Source organism: Trematosphaeria pertusa, assembly GCF_010094035.1.
Source record: "Trematosphaeria pertusa strain CBS 122368 unplaced genomic scaffold BU26scaffold_17, whole genome shotgun sequence".
Lineage (NCBI taxonomy): Eukaryota > Fungi > Ascomycota > Dothideomycetes > Pleosporales > Trematosphaeriaceae > Trematosphaeria > Trematosphaeria pertusa.
Genome location: NW_022987228.1, coordinates 101,800 through 122,487, shown reverse-complemented (window position 1 = coordinate 122,487; position 20,688 = coordinate 101,800). Strand labels below are relative to the sequence as shown.

The 20,688-nt window shown below is 55.9% G+C and overlaps 5 protein-coding genes and 1 non-coding gene across 6 annotated transcripts; 4 read left to right on the top strand and 2 right to left on the bottom strand.

Annotated features, from left to right (window-relative positions):
- Nucleotides 1-865: 865 nt before the first annotated feature.
- On the top strand, nucleotides 866-2,428 carry BU26DRAFT_436844 (uncharacterized protein; the record flags this gene model as incomplete). The annotated part of the gene is given in 4 exon segments (XM_033824194.1): nucleotides 866-1,068; nucleotides 1,130-1,157; nucleotides 1,216-1,761; nucleotides 1,778-2,428. The coding sequence occupies 4 exon segments, from the start codon at nucleotides 866-868 to the stop codon at nucleotides 2,426-2,428; spliced, it is 1,428 nt and encodes a 475-aa protein (XP_033678229.1).
- A 1,991-nt stretch (nucleotides 2,429-4,419) lies between these two features.
- Nucleotides 4,420-8,770, top strand: BU26DRAFT_509779 (uncharacterized protein; the record flags this gene model as incomplete). The annotated part of the gene is made up of 4 exons (XM_033827170.1): nucleotides 4,420-4,638; nucleotides 4,756-4,853; nucleotides 4,911-6,953; nucleotides 7,006-8,770. 4 exons carry the CDS (start codon nucleotides 4,420-4,422, stop codon nucleotides 8,768-8,770), a joined length of 4,125 nt encoding a protein of 1,374 aa, XP_033678228.1.
- Nucleotides 8,771-9,569: 799 nt separating this feature from the next.
- BU26DRAFT_t59 lies at nucleotides 9,570-9,660 on the bottom strand. Its single transcript has one exon. It is a non-coding gene; the product is annotated as a tRNA-Glu (tRNA).
- A 1,030-nt stretch (nucleotides 9,661-10,690) lies between these two features.
- On the bottom strand, nucleotides 10,691-11,536 carry BU26DRAFT_509778 (uncharacterized protein; the record flags this gene model as incomplete). Its single annotated transcript, XM_033827169.1, has 1 exon — nucleotides 10,691-11,536. One exon carries the CDS (start codon nucleotides 11,534-11,536, stop codon nucleotides 10,691-10,693), a length of 846 nt encoding a protein of 281 aa, XP_033678227.1.
- A 2,783-nt stretch (nucleotides 11,537-14,319) lies between these two features.
- Nucleotides 14,320-15,354, top strand: BU26DRAFT_113372 (uncharacterized protein). The gene has a single exon (XM_033819428.1). The coding sequence runs from the start codon at nucleotides 14,621-14,623 to the stop codon at nucleotides 15,215-15,217; it is 597 nt and encodes a 198-aa protein (XP_033678226.1). The 5' UTR covers nucleotides 14,320-14,620; the 3' UTR covers nucleotides 15,218-15,354.
- A 1,325-nt stretch (nucleotides 15,355-16,679) lies between these two features.
- On the top strand, nucleotides 16,680-20,449 carry BU26DRAFT_523565 (plasma membrane ATPase). The gene is made up of 6 exons (XM_033830074.1): nucleotides 16,680-16,779; nucleotides 17,001-17,115; nucleotides 17,168-17,224; nucleotides 17,286-17,556; nucleotides 17,609-20,032; nucleotides 20,088-20,449. Exons 2-6 carry the CDS (start codon nucleotides 17,107-17,109, stop codon nucleotides 20,132-20,134), a joined length of 2,808 nt encoding a protein of 935 aa, XP_033678225.1. The 5' UTR covers nucleotides 16,680-16,779; nucleotides 17,001-17,106; the 3' UTR covers nucleotides 20,135-20,449.
- The last annotated feature ends 239 nt before the right edge of the window (nucleotides 20,450-20,688 follow it).

Here is a 20,688-nt window from a genome sequence, read left to right as displayed (position 1 = left end):
CACGTAGACCAGTCGCGGATAGTATACCGTGAATGGCTTCGCGTCCATGTCCCACGGGTAACAAGTGCGCTTAGAGGAGGAACCACCAAAGGCGGGTTCATTTAGGCTGCTTACTGGGGTTTCCTCATCTTGTTGCACACGGTCGCAGAAGAGCATTGCGGCCTTATATCGACTTTCGGATGCGTAATTACTGCCTTGAGGTAGTGTTGTGTGCATCGCCCGAGGCGCTCTCGCTGGATAACACGCCCCAGAACAAGGCAATCCTAATGGACAAGCAACTTCCATAAGTGCCTCTTTCTTCGAAGGCACTGAGACGTAGCAGAATCTCAGCCGCATTGTCTGTCGACGGTTCGAGCATTAGGGAAGGCTTGCAGACGGCCACCTTGGATGCGTGTGCTTCGGTCTGATAAACGCCAGCCCATAGTCACGTAACAATGTCTTCGCGTCTGCTACGTCTATCCGCCGTTCGTAGATACTGACTTATTGTCATCTGATTGCCGTGGACATAGGGTCGAGCTCCTGGGTGCAAGGGGATCAGTTCAACGGTGGCGCTTTGTTAGGTGTAGATCCTCTCGAACTCGGCGTACCAAAGCACCCGTGGACTTCATGTATCTCTGCTGCACAACAGATCGTGAACACGGCTGCCTGAAGATGGTCTAGTAGTTTCCACGGGGCCCCAGCGTTCCGCTAGCGTCTTGGCGGCATTGGAGCGTGGAGAGCAGCGACGCAGACGAGGAATTTCTAAAATCGATCCAGCTCAAGCACCCAGCAACCACCATCACGACCTCGACCTACTTACTTCTCTCGTGTATCACGCGTAACTTTACTTGCCCAATCTTGTTCTACCACTACATCTCGCTCGAAAATGTCCTCTGACGTCGTCTCGAACCCGCAAGCTCCCGCACCAGGCGAATCCAAGAGCGCTCGCAAGAAGAAGGCCAAGGCAGCCGCGGCAGTGCCCGCTCCCACCGAGAAGCCTACTTCCGAACTCGGCGCGGGTAGCTCTGACCCTGCAGGAAAGGCCAATGGTGCCGAGAGCGACAATTCGTACATCAGGGAGCTTCAGAAGTAAGTGACACATACGGCAAGAACTGGCGCTGTCGAACAACGACTAATGAATCTGGAACAGGAACGTCCGCAACGTCAACAAGAAGCTAGTAAGCTCATCTTCGGATTCAGTTGGATGTTGAGGGATGCTAACGCTGCTGACTTCAGAATAATATCCAAAGGGTCGAAGCTATACTTGAAGCCAACCCCGGTGCCTCCCCCGACGAACTCGTAGCTTCTCGGAAAATCAACGCCGATCAAAAGGCGCAGCTCGACAAGAAACCGAGCCTTCAAGGCCAGCTTGCCCAGTTGGAGGAACAGCTCTCCCAGTACAAGAAGTTCGACCAGGAGTATCAGAACAAAATTGCTCAAGAGAAAGAGCTCTTGCAGAAGTCATATTCGGAGGAGCTTGAGACGTTGAGGGATACTTTGAAGACAGAGGCGGTGCTGGAACAGAAGAAGATCTTCCGGGAGAAGTTCCTCACTCTGTCCCGCTTTCTGAGGGCTGCTGCTGCTCGACGTCAGCTTGAGGAAGACGACTCTGACCTCACCAAGGCTTTTGAGGGTGCACTGCTCTTGGTATATGGGGGCGATGCTCAAGCGGTCGCAGCCGCTGAGAAGCTGATCGACGGAACCGACGACAATGTCTCCTCAACAGAGGGCGTGGCATTAAGCGTCACTTGTACGTATTTTGGGAAATTCGGCGGGCTTCGGGTCGTACTGATAGTAGACAGACGCACAAATCAAACAGGCTGCGCTTGACGAGGCTCCCTTCGCAGCCGAGGAGGCCTGGGTAGACGACGTTGCACAGGCACAGCCCGCCCCTCCTGAGACTGAGGCCACCCCCGCTACCTCCACGGACCCTACCATTGCGAATGCGGGCCTTACCGAGATCGATACAGGTGTAGCCGCTGTCAACGGCGGCGCGGAATCGGCAGAGACCCCGAGCGCCCCCCCGGCGTCTAGCATAGACGACGGCGCTGCCAACGCCGCTGCCACGGAGCAATGGGACAAGCAGCGGTCCGGCTCGGATGATCCGCTCGCAGAATCCTACGAGATGGTACCGCGCGATCCTACCGAGACCGAGAGCCCAGCGGTTGCCGCCCCGATGAACAGTGTTCAGAGCTGGGCGGATGACACTCCGGAGCCGGCGCCGACGACAACCCCAGCACCCGCGAATGGCAATGATGGATTTCATGAGGTCCATCACAGTCGAGGCGGTCGAGGCCGAGGCGGACCCCAGGGTGAAGGCCGAGGTGGATTCAGGGGCCGAGGAGGACCGCGAGGCGACTACCGTGGACGAGGACGCGGTGGTCGCGGTCGTGGAGAATTCCGCGGTGGCCCACGAGGCAGCTACCGCGGAAGGGGCGAGTCGCAATAGTTTCGGGCTTCTCTATCAGAGCGCTGAGCATATGGAAAGAGCAGATAGGCTGGGTTCACCATCTCTTTTGGTCAGTTTGTTCGCTGTTCTCTCACATATTGGGCATCTGAGCGGAAAGAAAGCATTGCAACAAAAAGTGCATTTATGTACAGCCTAATCATCTTAACTGCATAGCAACGGAGCCCTGGGTTCTCAGGCATACGGGCCATTTGTACTATAGTGGCTCTGGGATACGGGCGCTCAATCAAAAAATTGGGTCTGTATGACTTCAATGTGCACTTTGCGTGTGCTCTCTGTTTATTCATCCTTTTCGGCGCTGGCAGGCATCTGCAAGACGTGTCCGCAGAGGTGTCCGCAGCTGCCCGAGACATCGGGGTCCGGACACTTCGGTAGCGCAGATGGTCCAGCGGTACTCTGGCCGCCAGCATCACGATCTTAGTGTTACTTTTGTGCCGATGGCGGAGCTTGGACCAATGGGTTTCCAGCTCGTTCCTGCAGGTCGATCCGGGCAAATTGGTCAGGGGTGGGATGATGCGCTATAAGATAGCCGAGTGTGGAGGCGGATCGGGAACAAACGTGGCGATGTCTTGGTTAGTGACGCCGCCTGCTCTGGCATACTGCACCACGCCTGTGTTATTGCATCTAGACCAAGGTAGGAGTGATCGACTCTGGCCACCACCGAAGCTGATTTTCTGTCACTGCACGCCAGACAGCGAGAGGTTGGGGAACGAGTGCTGGCGGAACAGGGGTTCAAGGCCCTGTTCGCACCGACAGTGATGTACTACCGTTTGCTGTCTTGTGCAGGTTTCTCAAAAATCTTCCGCAGTGCTCAGAATGTCAGGAAGAGTCGAGCTAGGCATATGAGGTCAGCGGCCACGGGTCTATCGCCAGAGGTTATGGAGTGGTCCTCCTGAAAGCACGCCTCGGTTGGTCATTCTAAAGTTGATCTCGTAGCCATTTCTAAGGGTATTATGTTCCTTTCGTGTGGCATTAGAGTGCACTTCTACCCATGTGTAGAGACTTGCTACGCGGCTGCAGTGATGAGCAGCACGCTCTAGTGGAACCGCGCTAGAGAGCCCAGCTAAGGTTGATGGTCAAGATATAGACACAGCACCTCCGTGAGGCCGGGCAAATGCTTCTTTTGTCTCAGTCCGTGCGGGTTCCTGCATTGGGGGGAGTTCTTGAGAAGTGACTTTGCTGCGATCCGTCACTGTGTGAAGGGTTCCAGACTGCACAGCACATGCTCGGATGAGAGCGTTCCAGATGCAATGCCAATTGTATTTTTGTACATTGCTTCTATGCTTAAGTGCTCGCGATCAGCGATACAACGGCCATGCTGCTGGTGGTCAAGAAACGTGAGGTGGACGGTGCCGTGGCCGCCACGATCAGATAAAGCTGCTGCCGTGTTCGTGAAGGCCAGATCGGGGGGCGGATGTGTGCGCTATGACGTGCATGAACGCGGAGGGTTAGCTCTCTCGCACGACCGCACCTGGTGCCTGGCAAGAAAATCCGCGCACTCTATTGGCACTGCTGCACAGCCGCCCTGCTCCTGCGTATTTCCCGTGCGTTTCCCCAAACAAAAGACGCGCAGCGGGGCCAGCTTCATGAACAGGCGCGGGTGAACTGATGCTCACCTGAGGCCCCGGGCTAGCAGGCAAGGATTATCGATTGGGAGCTTTAGCGCGTGCTTGGCGGTACCTGCACCTCCCCCAACCGCCTTTGGGTCTCCTGGACATTCCAAACCCGCCTACCCTCGCCCGAAATCTGCAAAATCGACCGCAAGCCGCGTCCTAGAGCTGCCGCAGTCGATGCGCCGCCCGTAGGGAGCTTTTGGTGCTGCCCTTCCCCGCCGAGCGTTGCGTTGCGTGGCGAAAAGACGACGACGAATGCTGCCCTCGGACCGCTAGCGACCGACACCCAGCCTCACCGTGCCCTGCACCCGCTCCGAGACAGCCACCCAAGCACGCCGACCTCAGCGATCGCTCTCCACGATGGAGGCGCCGGCGGACGTCGTCCCGTCCGTCGAGACGACGATCGTGAACAATGACGACCCTCCAACGAAGCCCGCTCTGACGCCGCCGACGAGCGAAGACATGGACAAGAGAGATGAGAGGATGTCCTCGGAGCTCTCGGACATAGAGAGCGACGACGACGAGGAAATTGAGCCTGACCATTACTGGGACGGCGGAAAGGTACCCGTCTTCAAGCCGGTACGTCGCACACCTCTCGGAGAGCTGCTCTATTGTGCGGCGACGCTTGCGCAGAGAGAAAAGCTTTGAATAATATGCAGTTGTGTAATATGCGGTGCTAACTGTATTGTGTTGCAGACCATGGACCAATTCCGCAACTTCAAGAAGTTCGTCGATAAGGTCGACAAGTACGGCATGAAGTCCGGGATCGTAAAAATCATCCCTCCGAAGGAATGGTGAGTTCCTGATTCGACTGCACCCTGCGTTAAGCTCACAACTCACTCCAATTGCAGGCGCGATGCGCTGCCAGATCTCAGCGAAGCCGTCAAGACGATCAAAGTCAAGAACCCGATCATGCAAGAATTCGCCGGCCAGCATGGCATATACACGCAAGCCAACATCGAGAAGCAGCGGACGTATAATCTGCCGGAATGGAAGGCGGTGACGCTGGAAGCCCACCACCAACCGCCCGCCAAGCGAGGCGAGCGCCGGAGGGTTGCCGCCGAGGCACCGACTCGGACACGCTCCACAAGAGCTCAGGCCTCCACCACTAACGCCGAGGACTCCACCACCCAGCCAAGGCGTGGGCCAGGTCGACCCCGCCGCCGACCGCTAAAGACAGAAGAGAAGAGGAATGATGAAGAAGGCGAAGAATCTGTCGACGTTCCTCCTACGCCAAAATCGCCCGGCAATGATGAGCAGACGCCGGTCAAGAAGATCAAGAAGGAGGAACAGGATGACACCACTCCGACTAGACCAAGAGGCCGTCAACCAAGAGGCGACCAAAAGAAGTCCACCGCTTCCCGCCGGATGAACAACCGAACCGCTATGGCAGATTTCGTTGACGAGGAAGCCTTCAACAACTTCGACTACCACCTCTCCAACGTTGACGAGTACACGGTCGAGCGGTGCAAAGAGCTTGAAGAGAACTATTGGAGGACTATCAACTACGGCCAACCAATGTATGGAGCCGATATGCCTGGATCGCTGTTTGATGACCGGACGACATCTTGGAACGTTGCGAAGCTTCCTAACCTCCTTGACGTGCTCGGGACTAAGGTCCCCGGCGTCAACACCGCATATCTCTATCTGGGAATGTGGAAAGCTACCTTTGCTTGGCATCTAGAAGACGTCGATTTGTACAGCATCAACTACATCCACTTCGGAGCCCCCAAACAGTGGTACAGCATCTCGCAAGAAGATGCTCGACGCTTCGAAGCCGCCATGAAGAGCATCTGGCCCCGCGATGCGAAGAATTGTTCACAATTCCTACGGCACAAGACGTACCTCATCTCGCCTCAACAACTAGAGAAGCAGTTCAATATCAAAGTCAATAGACTTGTTCATTACGAAGGTGAATTCGTCATCACCTATCCGTACGGCTACCACTCTGGATACAACATTGGATACAACTGCGCTGAATCTGTTAACTTCGCGAATGAAGCTTGGCTAAGCTACGGAAGGATCGCTAAAAAGTGCGAGTGCGAAGCCGACAGTGTCTGGGTCGACGTGAATGAAATCGAACGCAAGCTACGAGGCGAGCCAACACCAGAGTACTACGAAGAGACGGATGATGAGGACGACGAAGACGGCGCAGATCACCTGCCCAGCCCTCCCCCAAGTGTTAAGGGCAAGCCAAGAGGCAAGCCAGGCCGGAAGCCCGCCAACAACAAGAGGAAGAGGGGCAACGAGGAACCCGGGGAAGCGCCGAAGCCCAAGAAAGTCAGACGCATTCGGATCCGCATTAAGGTGCCCGGCCGAGGGATGCCATGCATTCTGTGTCCGAATGACGTGGAATACGACGACCTGTTACCTACGGATAACGGCATGAAGGCACACCGAATCTGTGCCGATTACACGCCCGAGACTTACATTGCCGAGAAGGGCGGCGTCGAAACCATATGTAACGTTGCCAACATCGGAAAGGACCGCCTGGAGTTGAAGTGCAATTACTGCCGCTCGAAGCGCGGGGCTGTCTTCCAGTGTTCACAGAAGAAGTGCACGAGGGCTTTCCACGCCACATGCGCTGCCGCAGCGGGCGTCCAAGTCGACCTTGGCCCAATGCCGACCTTCGATGAAGAAGGTACCGAATATTTCTATGATGGCTACGACTTCCGATGCCGCTTCCACCGGCCGAAGAAGAGGAATGCGAAGACCGTGGATGTCGACTTGCTAGAGAAAGACAAGTTCGTTCTCAACTATGCTAAGTCACTCAAACCCAAAGACGTCATCCAATTCCAGTATGCGGGCGGTGAGATGTACCAGATCTATGGTGCCCAAGTGGTTGAGAACAGGCCGGGCGAACAAGCCCTTTTGGTAGACGTGCTGCCTGACGGGTGAGTAAAGACCGCTCGACAAGCTGTATCTCTGATGCTGACCATGTCCCAGTGACCGCGTTGAAGTGGAATGGAAGTATCTCCTGAAACTTGATCCCGCGGATTCGCAACGGCCGAAGCCTTCTGCCAATGCTAAACCGCTACCTGAGCATCTCAAGGAGAATGACGCATCATTGGACATCACTAATCGTACAGACGGCGTCCCTGAAATGGGCGATCCCTTCCACGACCCTAACTCCGGGCAGAAGTGGGCCGAGTTCAACACTGCTCCAGAAGTCGCTCGCAAAGTAGCCAAGGTCGACTTCAGCAAGGACAACCGACTCTGGTACTATCTTGGAAAGACGTCAACAGAAGCCAGACCACAATATACGGAGAATCTAGCAAAGCCTCAGCACAATCCTAAGAGTAACTTCCTAGATACGGTTAAGCCTCCGCCACCCGCAATACCTGCATTCGCGCGCCAATCTTTCCCAGCTTCATACCCGATCAAACCAGCACCTTCGTCTGTTCCACGCACGCCTGTGCAGCAAACGATCCGACCTGCAGGCAAGCCTTATAATTACAAGCCAAAAGAGTCTATGATGACGACTTTCCGGTCTCCTATGTATGCGCCCGACACCCGAAAGAATCCCAACTCCCCGGTGGCACATCAACCCAATGTCGTGTATGATCACCGGGTCTCGGCTCCTCAATACGGACAATCAGCATACGCGACTTCCTATCACCATCATCGGCCGCCGCAGTACCTTCCATATGCCCCTCCGCAGACCTACTCGACATCTGGTTGGAAGACGCAACCAGCCACATCCGGACCCCTCAACGGCATCGATCAGTATGCTCATACGACCCGGACCAACCAAGCGCTGCCCCCATATCCGTATCACGCGACGCCTTCCGGGCAATTGCCGCCTTTCCCATACTCACAGGCTCAAGGTCCGATGCCGCGTCCCGCGTATAGTCCGCCTGCCTCTCACGGTTCTATGTCGCGACCCCAGTCAACTTCGCACGGTGCGCCAATCTCAAGCATACTGAGCAGCAGCCCAACTGCCACGCCCAAAAATCCAATGTACGCCCACGAACAATCTTCTTCCGTCGTTTCTACTTCCCAATCCTCCCTATCGCAAACTGAATATCTTGCCTACGTCACGAAGTATCCGTATTTGAAGAACGCGTTTTTAAGGAGAGCAAAAACTTACATTTCACCTTACAGTCCGGATGGTGGCTTCAACCCGGAATGGATGCCAAAGCCAGCGAACAGCAGCGCGAGCGCCACTCCAGGCGTGGCTGCGCCGAGGCCATTACCGCCGAGCCAGTCCTCTCCACGCGGTCTAGGGCTGAACTTCCAAGGAGGGATGCCGCCGGTCCCAAGGCCTGCGCCGCAGTTTCAGTCAGCAGATGCCTTCCAGCGGGATATCGCCAAGGCACATCGATCTCCAATCGGCCCACCAAAATGGGAGCATATGTTTAAGCAGCTTGGTACAGCAACGGCAGCGCCATCTATGTCCGCTATGACGACATCTGCGAGTTCCGCGCCCATGGCATCTCAGCTGCCCACAACCCTGCCGACGAACGCATCGCATGGGGCGCCCAAGACCGCCACACCACCCATGCCACTCCCACATCATATGCAGAGTCACACACCACCGCTGCCTCCGCCGAGCGAGCCTCAGCGGCCGATACCAAGCCCGCTTAGCGACGCATCGAAGAGTCCGAAGAGGCCCGAATACAGTCCTATTAGCGATGATGGAAAAGGTGGCGCTCAGCCAACATTGCTCCCGCCTCTTCATAGCGGGGAGACGTGGCGGTATACCCAGTGACGGATTCGGATATCTATACGGCGCTACGTGTACGAGTAGGATAGCTTTATGAGTTCATGCGGGTAGGGTACTTCTTTGACAATGCATTTCTACGCCCAGCGCTCGTGTGCTGTACTGGGAGGGTCTGCATGTATGGTTTTATGGCATTGAAGATTCGTCATGGTTTATGAGTGGAAAAGGAGTTTGGGTTCATGCCATGTGCTGCAGGATATGGGGCTACATGGCTTGGCCGACGGGACGGCCGGTGTAGTACAATATACACTGCTCTTCTCACTATCGTTAGCATCGCGCCTTTTTGTTCGAAGTAGGTGCGCTTTTAATAGTCAGTGGTGTGTATACTCATGCGATGTGTCCAGCTGGTTTTGACCGACGTTGACTGACCTGTGACGTTGTTACGAACGTTCGGCGTGCGGCCGGAAGTTTTACGATCCTTCGTTCCTAGAGAGACTGAAGGCCCTAAAGTCGTGACGGTGTTGCTCTAGAAGCTGGGGATAGGAGAGCTTTCATATCGTCGCAGAAACTGCGCATTCTTAAGACGAAGAGGTGAACTTCGAGTAACAGCCGCGTGTAAATTTGCACATATGCCCCAGGAAACCACGAGTGACCGAGCAAAGGACCAAAAAGCGAAGCCTACCTAACCCAATCAGATAAAAAAAGAAGCCATGATTGCTCGTCAGTTCGTCGTGCGTCAGTTACTGAATGAAGTGTATGTAATACATCTCCTTCCAAACCCAAACCCTTTTCCTCATGCACGGCGAACCTCCGGAAGCCGCAAAGAGCAAAAATAAAGTGTCTTTCTTTCCGTCACCGAGGTTCGAACTCGGGTCTCCTGGGCGCCTTTCCAGCCAGATGCTGAAAGCCAGATATCCTAACCACTGGACTATGACGGAGGAATTGAGGCGTGCTTGCCTTCTGATAGATGAGGTTTTTGGGGAATGGATTAGTATATATATGCGCTCCCGATTTGTGGGAAAACGAAGGTTTTGGGGGTGGGGGGATTTGAGGCAGCAGGAGGTACAGTGTGTGAGGCGAAGTTGCGGTGAGTCACTCAACGTAAAGGCGGCTACCCGCAGTGATTGTGTGTCATGTGGCAAATAAGGAGTCATAGATGCTTCCCGAACAAGGTTTGGGGCACTGTTTTCGTGGGGAACGGGATGGGATGGGATGGCGGCGAAGTGCAGTGAGTCTATGTAACGCTCCCCCTGGTCGGTCCTTCGAAAGATGGGTCGGAAGATGGGAGATCTTACTCTCTTTCATGAGAGATTGGGCAAGCTCATCTTCTTTTCTGCTCTTGATGATGCTTCAGAGTGCGGTTGTAGAATCACGCACTGACCTAACGAGTCCATCTTTCATGCACCCATTGAGGCGTGTACAGATGATGAGAAGGGAGGGCGAGCCTAGACAAACGATAGACACGCCCGAAAGAAGAGGGCACATGGATAAAGACCGTTGCTCGTTCGAAATCGAGACTGCCTTTAGATAGATGATGTTGAGGAGTTCGGCACGTGAGATCGAGAGTTAGTACACTACTGCCACAGAGACGCCGCCTTTCCGCGCAAGGATCCTGAACAGCATTCTGCTCGCTACAGCATAAGGAAAGGAGGATATGAAAAAGAGGACTTCCGCTGTATTCATTGTTACAGCTACTTTAGACAAAGTCGTTCCCCAGATAGGTATAGTAGTATGGCCTCATTCAAAGCAGGAATTATCAATTCCTTCTATTCTTCACCATGAGCTGCCTCAGCTGCGGCCTTGACTCTCCCCACCAGAGCCGGAAAAGCCTGAAGATATTCGAACAAAAAGGGAAGAAAGAGAATGATCTTTACAACATCAGTGGCAAAAGCCAATTCTTAAATTCACAGACACTCTACATCCAACTCCATGCTCTGAACAAAAAAACCGCTACCCGACGTAAAAACCTCATGGCGCTTCCACGTACTCTTCCTCAATGGGAATCAGGTCCTCCCGGGTGGCATTTCCATCATTCCCTCCGTATACCCTTCTCCACACCGCCTCCACAATAGCAAGGCACTTCGCCACAACTTGCGCGTAGGTTGAATTGGACCACGCTGCGTATTGGAAATAAGTTAGAGTCATGGGTGTTGCAGGGCCGGAGGGGGAGTGTCTTGCATAGTCCGTTCCTTGGGCGTCTGCATCTTCTTGCTGAGGGGAGTGGGATGGCGAGCGGGTCCGGCGAGTGCGGCGGAGGCGTGACTCGGTGCCGTGTTGCAGCAGGAGGGGTAAGAATGCGGGATGAGACGCGAGGGCTGAAAGACGGATGGGCTCGGAGCTGCGACTGGCAGTATGCGAAGTGTCTTCACCGCCAGGCGCCTCAGGAGGAGGAGGGAGAAGCCCGTCTCCGGAGTCCCGCGGCCGTCCATCATCGTCCGAGTCGGAGTCATAGCAAGAGCTACTATAGCCAGCCCAACTTCCCTCTGCGTCAGCATTCTCTTCCGAGGTATTGCTCGTATGCTCATCGTCTCTTTCGGATTGCAGAAGGATTTCCCTTCTTGAGTCTTCGTAGGGTCGGGGGATGGACACGAAGTCGTCCTCATCGTCCTCCTCCTCTCCATCGGGTGTGAGGCACTCCCCATCGAGCAAGGCGCGCGAGTGTTCGAGAGAAACCATCCACTGGGACGGCTGTGGCTGATGAAACTGGCCGGCCATGTTGAGCGTTCGCTCTGTCGCCTGGCTAACTCTACGCCGCGCATTATCCCGCCCGCGGTCGAGGAACCCGGCAGCTTCACGGAGGGAGTTTGCGTCCATGTTGGAGTTGGATATCGTCTAACGAGGCGGGAGTGGGTCGTCGGTGGAGCCTACCACCTGTATCTGGCGGGTGTGGACTCCTTCTATGGGGAGCGCGGGTTGATGTAGTAGTGGACGTGTGTATGCTTCGGGGAGGGATCTCTGGTAAAGGTCTGGGGGTTGGCCCAGGGAGGATGCTGTTGCGGGAAGGCGTAGGTTGAAGGTGACATAGGGCTTGTGGAAACCTACGTGGTGTAGCGAAACGCTCGTAACGAATGGATGTCAAGGTAAGAAATCCTTGGACCGTGGATTTCTGTAAAAATGATTCGGTGTTCTCCATCCTCTGACTCTGAGCGTGACTTACGCAACACGCATAAGACTCAAAAGACCGACATGTGTTGTAAATTGAAGGTGAAAGACGGCGAGATATGACTGGCAAAAAAGATTCGAATATTCCACCGAGAATGGCGGCAGTGACAGGCGTATGAAAGGCCTCGGGGCTAGTTCTGTGCGATGAACGAGGAGCGTTCACACTCGTACTTCATTCTGCTCTTCCGAAGATGACTCTTTCATCATCTTCACCGAATTCATCGAGCATCCGCTTCTGATCTTTTGGCGCCCCCTTCAAAGGTCGCGTTTAGGATTCGGTCCGCATAGAGCGACCGTAGTAGCTCGCTCACACGCTGGTGCTCAACGCCCTGCTCCTTTTGCCCAGGCGAATCGGGCTGTATGTATAAGATGTGATCGAGCCGAATTCTCTGCTTTGATCTTGGATGGGGTCTCGTGATGCGCGCCCACTCGACAGGGCCGAATCATCGTTCCAAGAGTTCAATATGAAGTCCTCTCGAAATCCGAGGAGATTATGACGCAGTCGAGCATAGAGGAGAGACCTAATTGCGAGTGGAGGACTGTTGACACAGTACTTTGAGTGAGAGGAAGGAAGTAAAGAGTCACAGTAATGAATGACTCCGCTCAAAGAAAATGCTTGACAAGTGAAGTGAAATGACTTTTTGAAGAGACTGAAAGTCTACGCATGCATAGCGATTGGAGGACACTTGCAATACTTTTTTTCGAGGTTCCAGGCGTCATTTTCTCGATCTTTAATCGGCCTCAATACGCTGTTTTCCAGATCGCTACAAACCTAGCAGCACCTTCGGGACTGCCTTAGTGTATAGTCTCTTCGGAATCTATTCGATCTTCACCGTTCGTAGTGAAGGGAGAGCCCTCAGCCTGTGCAGGTTACCGCTCTGTGTAGACCACGGTGCGGGTACACAACGACCGCCCCACATACTCGAAAGTCGAAGTTGCATCTAGGGAAAGGGATCCAAAGCGATACCCTACCCCTCATCTGAACGCTATCGACTCCATATTCGTATAAAGCTCGGTCGTGGGGATCTAAGCCGGGAAATAACTATGCAGAGAGTAATAGAGCATCGCAAGACCCGCGGCCGGAAGAAGCAAGCGGTCACGCGCAGCGAGCGTAGCATTGGCGGTGGCCTTAACAAATGCCCTCAATCCAACGATAGAGTGCCGCGGCTCGTCGTACTTCGATAACCACGAATACTATCAGTCCAAGGAGGCACACAGCGAGGGCACGGGCTTTCCATCTGTCCGTGGGAAATTCAGGGAAAAGGCTCGTATAATCGACAAAATCGCGCACCTACAGTCAAAATTAGCAAAGCGCCGAGCTCGAGGCGCCAAGGTGGTCGGAAACGTTGCCCAGCTATCGTGTATAAAGCTGCCAAACCCGCCAAGATGTGCGACCTAAGTCGTGGAAAAGCGGAGAAGTACGTGCGTAGGCGCGGAGTTTGCTCCACGACGTTTGGTAAGCAGTCCAGCTTCCAGGCTGTTATTCCAGAGATGCCGCGCGATATGACGTTTGAGCGAGATAGGTGGTTGGCGGTGCCAAGGAGGGGTTGCAACAACAAGTGCGGAGCGAAATGCTTCATCGCCCTTGGCAGACCACTCCGCAATCCAGTACCATACTCCGCCGCCCCAAAACCATATGCCGGCTCTGACATGGCCTTCTAGAATCCTTCGACGGATGATCGACAAAACTTCCGACAATGCTGATACAGTCCCTGGCTGATGAGCGGTTCGACCCGAAGCATGAGGGTGGCACGCCAAGGTGTAGGAAAGTGCTTCCGGCGCGTAGAAGAGAGTGCGCTGCCAAGAAAGGGACGAGTTACAGTCGGATCCACACCGAATCGAAGGAGGATGACCATGGATGAAAGAGGGCGCGTTGTGGCAAGGTTGCAAAACGGAAAGAGCCTCATTCCTGCGCAACCCTGTCGCATTCGGAAATCATGTAGTGAATCCTGGTTGAGACGGAAGACTGCGACATTTCCAGGCTGTTGGCAATCTCGAGGTTCCAGCGCTTGACTGTGTAGCCAAGAGTAGACCCAATCTTCGTCAAAGCTTCCCTGACGTTCATGTAGTCTTCCGGGCATGGTGCAAGGCCGTTGAGGCATAGCCGTATTGATTTCCCTTCTGGATGAAGGCATGCGTAGTCTTACCTGCTAGAAGAGTAAGCGCCGTCAAAGAAGCCGACTCTGAAAATACTCGCGCTCGGCTCGTTATCAAGTAGATTCCGCGTTGAGCTTGACCGTGGGAGTAAAAAGAAATGACTGTACAATCTGACAGTCGTACGCGAGGGAGCATGACGAAGAAGCCTCCGCAAAACGGTAGCCCCGGAAAAAGAATCGCAATACAGAACTGCTTTCGGAAAGGAGACTACAAAGGAAATATTGAAAGCGCAAATCGTCATAGAAGTCCTTGGCGGTGTCTAGGAGGTTGACTCATTTTGGGGGTAGCAGTCTTTCTATTTTCAATGACAGATCCCATGGACGCGTCCAATTCGAGGTGACGCGTTGTTTGTTGTTGTGATGTCGTAAATGACGGTCCGCCAACGCTCTTCACGACCGGTGAATACGAGGGAGCCTCTGCTTTGGTAAGATGAGCCCTGACTAGGAGAGCAAATTGCGAATTTGCGCCTTGTGGTCGGCCGAGTTTCGCTATGGGGACGCTCCCGTAGTCGAGTGTGATGGGTCATTTGTCATTTGCGCTTGGTGCGGTCTTCCCCTTTCGGTATCCCATGCCTCGGAAATGAGCAGCCGACCCTTCAGTGCGATGCTTTCGAACGCGAAGACAGAGGCCGAGATGGTGCTCGTCGTAACACAATCAAGGAAGAGTAACCTTCCAACAACGGCTTCGTCGCGTCTCAGAGAGAGCCGTGCTGGTGCTGCGAGTCGGGCGTTTAGGGAGCACCACGAGTCGCTTATCTCTGCTGCAGCCGAGCACCGATCGCCGGGCGCCGAGCCCGAAGAGGGAAGGACAAGCTTCCCAGCACCGGCACATCCTGGCGCGGCATGCGTCCTTTTCTCGAGAGATTTGTGGGCATGCTCTGATTGGTGCCGCGGCGGGCCCGTGTTTGTGATAGGTGGCTGGCCCTCATCCGGGCAGTTGTCGGGGACCAAGACGGCGCCGGCGACTCTTGTCCCAGAGGTCCTGTTTATTGATGGCAGCCCTCCAACATGTTGGGATCGGTCGCTGGTCGATGCCATCACCGTCCGACCGCGTATGGTGCGCACTGTATCGGGCCCGCTGGCAGCATGGGCGCGGCAAAGGCTGGCTGAGGACGTCACGCCGATGAGAAAGGCTCGGCTGCATATCCCCGCAAGCCGTCGATGTCATGGTTCTTGAAACCGGAGGCGGGTGATTGGCTGCGGAGGGGTGCATAAGCGTCCGCCAAGGGCTTGGCCGCCGCTTCGGATTGATGTGCATGGATCAGAGCGTTGCTGGCGCGAACGAACGGGCGCTGGTCGTGCATAAAATTTCTGCACAGGCTCTGGTCGCTGTGGGGGTCCCAGGGCCCAAGAGCTCGACAAGAGACGACCAGACCCCAAGCCAGATAGCCATTTCCATCTAGATACACCCAGAATGAGCCTCGACGACAAGCAATTGCACGGTTCCGAGGCTAACCCGGGACTCTGTCTTTGGCGTGCATGCAAATCCCCCGCGCTGCTGTACTGCGCTGCTGTACTGCGCGTGCTTGGCGGTAGGACTTGTGCCGGAGAAGGAGGAGCTCAAGGGTGTTGAGCACAACAGCAGGGAAAGCAGGGCCCGTGTCCGTGTCCGTGAAGCATTCAGACAAGGCGATTGCGCGCGGCGGCGGGCAGGGCTTGGTTCCGCACACTCGTGAGGCACTCCAGGCCGGCATCCATGTCGATAGAGCCGCAGAAACGTTTCCCCAAGGCAGGCCGCCGATCACGGGGGTGAAGCTCCGAAAGTTTCAGCATCCATGGGTGTTGATTCGAAACACTGCTGTCGATGTTTTGCAGCGAGCATTTTCCCCGAAGCCAAGGTGGCACAAGGAAAAATCGCGCTCTTGTCTTCATGTATTGCTCTCGTCCCGGAAAGGCCGGGCGCGCGAGGCTCAAAGGAATGCCGGCGCCAGCTCACCGCTGGCACGGTTCCAGACGACGACTGCGAGAAGGAAATTCGCGCATGTGGAGGGCGCGCGAAATGCGCTTTTTAAGAAATTTTCCACCGGTGTCGGCTGCTGCTCGCGCGAACCTCTGAGAACCCGCAGCGCTCGCCGCGGGAAAGCCCGCGCGGACGAGCGAGCGTTTCATTAGCACAGCGTCGTGGGCGGCCCTGCTGTCGTCGTGGAGACGGGGTGCGAGGCGTGAAAGGGTGCGCAGAGGCTAGCACCCGCAGCGTCCGAGCGCCAGCTACCCCGGTCGATAGCGGCATGGGAGCAGCAGATGCGATGGGCACACGGCGGCGGTTTGGAGACAGGCAGAGACGGGGTCTGGCACGGCCAAGCGGCGCGATCTGGGGCATCGTGAAGGGCAATTGACACAGTCTGGGTTCGGCCTGCGCCATCAGGCCGCGGCGGGCGGGCGTGTGCGGCGCGGGCGCAGCGTTTTCGGGCAGGAAAAGCGCGTCTGTGAGGGGACATGCTGGCCGATCAAGCTGCGCGGGATTCGGCCACCGCTGCCCCCAGATAGGCTTTCCCTACCCACGCCGGTTGGCCGCCCTGTCAGTGGTCGCTGAGGCCACAGGCGCTAGTGCCGTCTTGTGCACGCCGAGGAGCGCTTCTTAAGGAGCTGCCCGCCCGCAGGCTCGTCCAGCAGAGAGTTGCCCCCATCGACCTCGTCCTCACCTCTCCCGCCTCCGCCGCCCACCCGCCTGCTCCCTCGACGGCGAGACAGACTCAATTGCGCTCCGCGGCTGGGTCTGCGTGCTCAATTGCTCCTCAGGTACGTCGCCCACCGCCCTGGGCCGCGCCGTCGCCGCGCACATTCCCGCTGGCATCAGGCAGTGGTGCCTGGTGCCGCCGGTCGGCAAGCTCGAAGCTCGCCAGCGCGGCCCCGGTGACGGCAGCCCCGGTGACGGCAGCCCAGAGCTTGCGCACTGGCCACTCTCGTCCCAACAGTAAAATTACCACAACAATTGCCTCGCTCACCATTGTCGCTGCCAGACTTTAATTCTCGCACCCCCAATACAAAACGCGCGCCCGCCGCCAGTCCTCCCCCGCCATCCATATCCCGCCGCCTGCGACGCAGACAACTATCGCTAGCTGCACAATGGCCGAGGTAAGCGACGGCAAGCTCTGCTTTTTCCTCGCAGCGACGCTGACCCATGCAGAACACCGGCGCCACGCCGCCGAACCACCTTGGCACCAATGTCCCCAGCGGCGGACTCGTGAGTGCCCCCCCCCCGCCCGCCAATTGGCCGCGACGGCTTGCTAACGGGCGCGCTGCAGGACGAGAAGAACAAGGAGTACGACAACGAGAAGAGCATGCCGCCCGCCAAGGACGGGCTCGAGGAGGACGAAGACGACGAGGACATCGACGCTCTGATCGAGGAGCTCGAGTCGCAGGATGCCGCCATTGACTACGAGGAGGACGAGGTCGCGCAGCCCGGCGGCGCCCGTGTCGTTCCCGAGGAGCTTCTGCAGACCGACACCCGCCTAGGTCTCACAACCAACGAGGTCCAGTCGCGTCGGAAGAAGTACGGCCTGAACCAGATGAAAGGTATGTGTGACCTTTTGCGCTCTTCCGTTTCGCGACGCTAACTGCAGCGCAGAGGAGAAGGAAAACCTGATTCTCAAGTTTATGATGTTCTTCGTCGGCCCCATCCAGTTCGTCATGGAGGCCGCCGCCGTGCTCGCTGCCGGTCTCCAGGATTGGGTCGACTTCGGTGTCATCTGCGCCCTGCTTTTGCTCAACGCCTGCGTTGGTTTCATCCAGGAATTCCAGGCCGGTTCCATTGTTGCCGAATTGAAGAAGACGCTCGCTCTCAAGGCCACCGTTCTCCGTGACGGCGCCCTCACCGAGGTGGAGGCTCCCGAGGTCGTGCCCGGTGACATCCTCCAGGTCGAAGAAGGTACCATCATCCCCGCCGACGGCCGCATCGTCACCGAAGATGCATTCCTCCAGGTCGATCAGTCCGCCATCACTGGCGAGTCTCTCGCTGTCGACAAGCACAAGGGTGATGTCTGCTACGCCTCCTCTGCTGTCAAGCGTGGTGAGGCTTTCGTTGTTATCACTGCCACTGGTGACTCCACCTTCGTCGGTCGCGCCGCCTCGCTCGTCGCCAGCGCCTCCAGCGGAACTGGCCACTTTACCGAGGTGCTCAACGGCATTGGTACCGTCCTCCTGATCTTGGTCATCCTCACTCTCTTGATTGTCTGGATCAGCTCCTTCTACCGCTCCAATCACATCGTCCACATCCTCGAGTTCACCCTCGCCATCACCATTATTGGTGTGCCTGTCGGTCTTCCTGCCGTCGTCACCACCACCATGGCTGTCGGTGCCGCCTACCTCGCGAAGAAGCAGGCCATCGTCCAGAAACTCAGCGCTATCGAGTCGCTTGCTGGTGTCGAGATTCTCTGCTCGGACAAGACGGGTACCCTTACCAAGAACAAGCTGTCTCTCGCTGAGCCCTACACTGTCGCCGGTGTCGAGCCCGAGGATCTCATGCTTACTGCTTGCTTGGCCGCTTCTCGCAAGAAGAAGGGTATCGATGCCATCGACAAGGCTTTCCTGAAGTCGCTCAAGTACTACCCTCGCGCAAAGTCCGTCCTCAGCAAGTACAAGGTCATCGATTTCCACCCCTTCGACCCCGTCTCCAAGAAGGTGCAGGCTGTCGTCGAGTCTCCCCAGGGCGAGCGCATCATCTGCGTCAAGGGTGCCCCGCTTTTCGTGCTCCGCACTGTCGAAGAGGACCACCCCATCCCCGAGGCCGTCGATGAGGCGTACAAGAACAAGGTCGCCGAGTTCGCTACTCGTGGTTTCCGTTCCCTCGGTGTCGCTCGCAAGCGAGGTAACAACGCCTGGGAGATCCTCGGCATTATGCCCTGCTCTGACCCGCCCCGCCATGACACTGCCCGCACCATCAACGAGGCCAAGACTCTCGGTTTGTCCATTAAGATGTTGACTGGTGATGCCGTCGGTATTGCTCGTGAGACTTCTCGTCAGCTCGGTCTTGGTACCAACGTCTACAATGCTGAGCGTCTTGGTCTCGGTGGTGGCGGTGAGATGCCTGGTTCTGAAGTCTACGATTTCGTCGAGGCTGCCGATGGTTTCGCCGAGGTCTTCCCGCAACACAAGTACAACGTTGTCGAGATTCTGCAACAGCGTGGCTACCTCGTTGCCATGACTGGTGACGGTGTCAACGATGCTCCTTCGCTGAAGAAGGCAGATACCGGTATTGCTGTCGAGGGTGCCTCCGACGCCGCTCGTTCCGCAGCCGATATCGTCTTCCTGGCCCCCGGTCTCTCTGCCATCATCGACGCTCTCAAGACCTCTCGCCAGATTTTCCACCGCATGTACGCGTACGTTGTCTACCGTATTGCCCTGTCTCTCCATCTTGAGATCTTCTTGGGCCTATGGATCGCCATTCTTAACACCTCCCTCAACCTGGAGCTCGTTGTCTTCATCGCCATTTTTGCTGACATTGCTACCCTCGCCATCGCCTACGACAACGCTCCCTTCAGCAAGACTCCAGTCAAGTGGAATCTGCCCAAGCTTTGGGGTATGTCTGTCCTTCTCGGTGTTGTTCTCGCTATCGGCACCTGGATCACTCTCACCACCATGTTTCCCTACCAGGATCTTCCCAACGCTGCCGGTCAGGGTATCAGCGGTGGTATCGTCCAGAACTTTGGTGTCCGCGATGAGGTTCTCTTCCTGGAGATCTCCCTCACCGAGAATTGGCTCATCTTCATCACCCGTGCCAACGGCCCCTTCTGGTCGTCCATCCCGTCTTGGCAGCTCTCTGGCGCCATTCTTATTGTCGACGTCATTGCCACCTTCTTCTGTCTCTTCGGTTGGTTCGTCGGCGGCCAGACCAGTATTGTTGCTGTTGTCCGTATCTGGATCTTCTCTTTCGGTGTCTTCTGCGTCTTGGGCGGTCTCTACTACCTCCTCCAGGGTAGCCAGGGCTTCGACAACCTCATGCACGGCAAGTCTCCTAAGAAGGACCAGAAGCAGAGGTCACTTGAAGACTTCGGTAAGCATTTCCCATGTTCGCGCCCCGATAGATCGGTAACTAACATAATTCCTAGTTGTCTCATTACAACGTGTCTCGACACAGCACGAGAAGAGCGCATAGAGTCGCTTTGTATCCAAAGTAATCTAATGATATTTATGTCGATGCGGAGATGCAGCACGAGGGCCCTCGTCCTCTAATAGAAAGAAAAGTTCAAAACAGCACAGGCGCCACGATGGGCACAGCTCTCTAGGGCTTGCCATTCGCGTTCAACCTGACCTTGCACCCACTCATTTCATTTCTCTGTTGTGTTTTTCACTAATATCTGCGGCGCGCTGAAAGTGGAGAGTGCGGCAGCCTGTGCGAGTCTTCGTGTACAACCTAGAATGGGAGGGGAATGGAAGAGTGGGAGCACCATCTGCCTGTCTTGCTTTCGTGTAGGATACCAACAGCAATCAATGCGTCAGAAATCATCTATGCGTGCCCTAGTGTTGCCACGAGGTGCATGCGAAGCTCTCAGGTGTGCATGAGCATGCTTCGGTGCATGGCTGAAGTTGCTCTTGCACCAATCGAAGCTCACAGGACCAGTCAGCTTATATGCCGTACAAAGTAATTTGGGAACGATAATGGTTGATAACTCTCGCGCACCGTCGGCGCTGCTTGAAGTATCGCCTGCG